Source organism: Zea mays, chromosome 4 (genome assembly GCF_902167145.1).
Source record: "Zea mays cultivar B73 chromosome 4, Zm-B73-REFERENCE-NAM-5.0, whole genome shotgun sequence".
Taxonomy (NCBI): domain Eukaryota; kingdom Viridiplantae; phylum Streptophyta; class Magnoliopsida; order Poales; family Poaceae; genus Zea; species Zea mays.
Genome location: NC_050099.1, coordinates 193,402,352 through 193,405,465, shown reverse-complemented (window position 1 = coordinate 193,405,465; position 3,114 = coordinate 193,402,352). Strand labels below are relative to the sequence as shown.

The 3,114-nt window shown below is 40.8% G+C and overlaps 1 protein-coding gene across 1 annotated transcript; it reads left to right on the top strand.

The window, feature by feature from the left end:
• LOC103650868 (uncharacterized protein At2g29880) lies at window positions 1-2,400 on the top strand. The gene is made up of 4 exons (XM_008676459.3): window positions 1-381; window positions 737-860; window positions 935-1,324; window positions 1,409-2,400. The coding sequence occupies exons 2-4, from the start codon at window positions 743-745 to the stop codon at window positions 1,972-1,974; spliced, it is 1,074 nt and encodes a 357-aa protein (XP_008674681.1). The 5' UTR covers window positions 1-381; window positions 737-742; the 3' UTR covers window positions 1,975-2,400.
• The last annotated feature ends 714 nt before the right edge of the window (window positions 2,401-3,114 follow it).

The window sequence follows — 3,114 nt, the reverse complement described above, 5'->3', positions numbered from 1 at the left end:
CGGAGGGTTGGCAAAGGAAATTCGTAGGATCACTGTTGCTAAGGATTTTTTCCTATCTGTCCCTTTGGTTCCCAAAAAAATAAAGGAAAGAATCCATAGGATTGCCGTTCCGTGGTCTGATTTTATAGGAAATCTACCAAGAGGTCAGACCTCTTGGAACGATTCCTGGTGGGAATGTTCGCGCGTCGGGCTACTTTTCACCCGCGTCTGCTACCTTTCGCGCCGTTTTTCTAGTTTCTGGTTGACACTTCCAGACGTTTCCTTCCTCGTCGATCTCGCAAAAAACTCATCTGCTCCCCTTCCCAACGGTGACCACGGGCAAAAGGCATTTGCTCCATTTCGATCTGCGACCTTCCCCACGGCGGACTACCAGTACTGCAAGTAACTGTAGCTTCTTCCCCATCTGTCGACCTGTTTTTTTTTGTGATTTGAGGTGCGGACGTGCATCCCTGTTGCTATGCTTGGTTGATTTCCTATCTCCTGCTGCTTTTGTACGCGGCTCTCTGATGCTTTGATGGAGGCACCATGGATGACACACGTAGCAGCTTGGATCAAGTGGGAGTTGCACTAGCACCTAGGCGGAGGCTCCCTGCTTCTTGAAGTTGTTTATTATATTTAAGTTTGCCGAGAAATATATTACAAAATTTTGATTAGGCTCATAAGTTCTTGGAAGATATATATTTGACCAAACCCTAAATTTTGCTAAAGAAAACAATTACAAAATTGCATTTTTTAGGGGGTGATGTCGGGCAGAGGTCGTGCGCAGATGAATACTGCTGTTCAAGGTGACCTGTCTAATGGGCGATGTGTCATGAATGTTGACAGTGAGCGAGATACTACTGAGCCTACTACTGAAATTGGTACTGCTTCAAATTTTTGTCGCATATATATAGTGGAAATGCAAACTAAATTTGTATTAATGAATGGAATATAGGAACCACCCGGAAGAGGGCCAAATGGAGCCATGAGATGAAATTGTTTCTTATTGGGCTTCTCAAAGATCATGATGTGCCAGGTTTTAGAACACATAATGCTTGGAGTAAGGAAGCATGGACAAATATTGTTTGTCACCTGAATGCAAAATTTGGTTGTTCATTTACTCTCAACCAAGTCAAACAGAAGGAGCAGGACTTAAAGAAGGACTATCGTGTTGTGAAAGAATTACAAGAAGAAAGTGGTTTTGGATGGGACAATGAAAGGAATATGGTGACAGCACCTCCAAATGTTTGGGCCAGTTTTGCTGCTCGTAAGAACAATACTGATGCCCTCACATGGCAAGATAAATCATTCCCATATTTTGATGATTTATTTTCACTCTATGATGGTGAGCTTTTGGACTAGCAAAAGCTTTTACTATAAAACATGAGTTGTACTTCTATTTCACTAGTCTTGCAACATAATTGTGCAGGTCGTTACGCAGAAGGGAGAACTCGTCATGGTATGGATCATTATGCGAACAAGGCAAAGAATGCACCAGCTCCTTCAACTCAACAAGCACCAGCAACTGATACATATCAGTCACCATCTCCTACTTGGGCTACTCAATGTGACTCTGGTTTGCAGTTTCATTTTGATGAAGAGGCTGATGTGATTCCTATGCAGCACATGAAAACTCCTCCTAGTTCAACACCAACACCTATAGAAGCAGAATCTCGACGTGGAAAGAAACAAAAGACTAAACCTGGTAGCCCCGAAGAAGGATTTTATGAGAGGTATCTAAAGCTGAAAAGGGAAGAAATTGATAGATTTGCTGCTATCGAGGAAAAGAAATTGGAGGATCCTTACAGCATCAACAAGTGTATCATAGTGCTTGAAGGCTTAAATGACCTACATATGGGGGACATATTATTGGCTTCTGATATATTCCAAAACAAGAATAACAGGGAAGTTTTCTTATCATTTCAAGGTGATGCACTTAGATTGGCTTGGGTTAAAAGGGAGATTAAGCGTTTGCAGGCTGAGCAAAACTACTGAGGACGTTTTCACTGATGCTTTTGTTTGGGATATATAAAGGGCATCCAACTTATCACTAATTAGGGGTACAATAGTAGTAGGACTACAATAGTACTAAGAGTACAAACTAAGTCCTGCGGGCTACATATTGTTCCCACATCTGATGTGCTATATCATCTCTCTTTCGATTTCCAGCTTCTCTAGAATTATTAAACATCTGTATATCACTGTTATAGTGTTGGTCACCACTTGGCACTTCGACAATCTGTTCTGGATCTAACTCATCATTGGAATTAGTTGGCCACTGCATATCTCCATTATGTAGGCGTATGAAGTTGTGTAGAACACAACAAGCAACTGATATATCAACTTGCTTATTAACTGGATAGTGTGAGCCAGTCCTTAGTATAGGAAACCTCATTTTCAATATACCAATTGACCTCTCAATATGGTTTCTTAGTTGTGCATGTCGTAGATTAAACAGCTCCTTGTAATTCCGAGGCTTTTGATTGGCTCTTCCTTGCTCTTGTAAGTGATACCTTGTTCCACGATATGGAGCAAGGAATTGTGTTGTATTTGCATAACCGGCATCCACAAGGAAAAATTTACCAGGTGGTACTACTAGGCCATGGTCAAGTGCATCTTGTAGAACTCTTGCATCTGAAGCTGATCCCTCCCAACCGGCATGTACATGCACAAACTTTAAATCAAAATCACAGGCTACCATCACATTCTGAGAAATTGTTTGCTTTCTATTCCTGTAAGGCTCTTGCTGGTCTAATGGAAGTATCATTGGCATATGTGTCCCATCAATAGAGCCAATACAATCCTACATAAATAGAATTTTAATATTGCTAGTTGTCCATATGATAGTTATTTTGAAATTCTGAGATAAGAACTGGAATATGCATTTGTTCGTACCTGAAAAAAAGGGTGAAATTTTGGTCTTCTTAGGATCTGATGTGGATGTAGGGAAGGTGGACGTATGTATATGCATGTAAGTTGTGTAATTGCATCAAGCACAGCTCCAAAGTGTCGACTTATTGTTTCTCCACTGTGTTGGAAGAAGTCTGCCAGTGTATCATTACTTGCATTCTTTGCTAGTGCATATAAAAATATAGCAACTTGTTCTTCTACTGAGACAACCCTTGAATCAGTAAG

Excerpts from the sequence above, each read along its gene's own strand:
- LOC103650868 (XM_008676459.3), top strand. The coding sequence starts at position 743 with ATGTCGGGCAGAGGTCGTGCGCAGATGAATACTGCTGTTCAAGGTGAC. Across the intron at positions 861-934 it reads TGAGCCTACTACTGAAATTG|GAACCACCCGGAAGAGGGCC; the intron begins GTACTGCTTCAA and ends AATGGAATATAG. Across the intron at positions 1,325-1,408 it reads TTTATTTTCACTCTATGATG|GTCGTTACGCAGAAGGGAGA; the intron begins GTGAGCTTTTGG and ends ATAATTGTGCAG.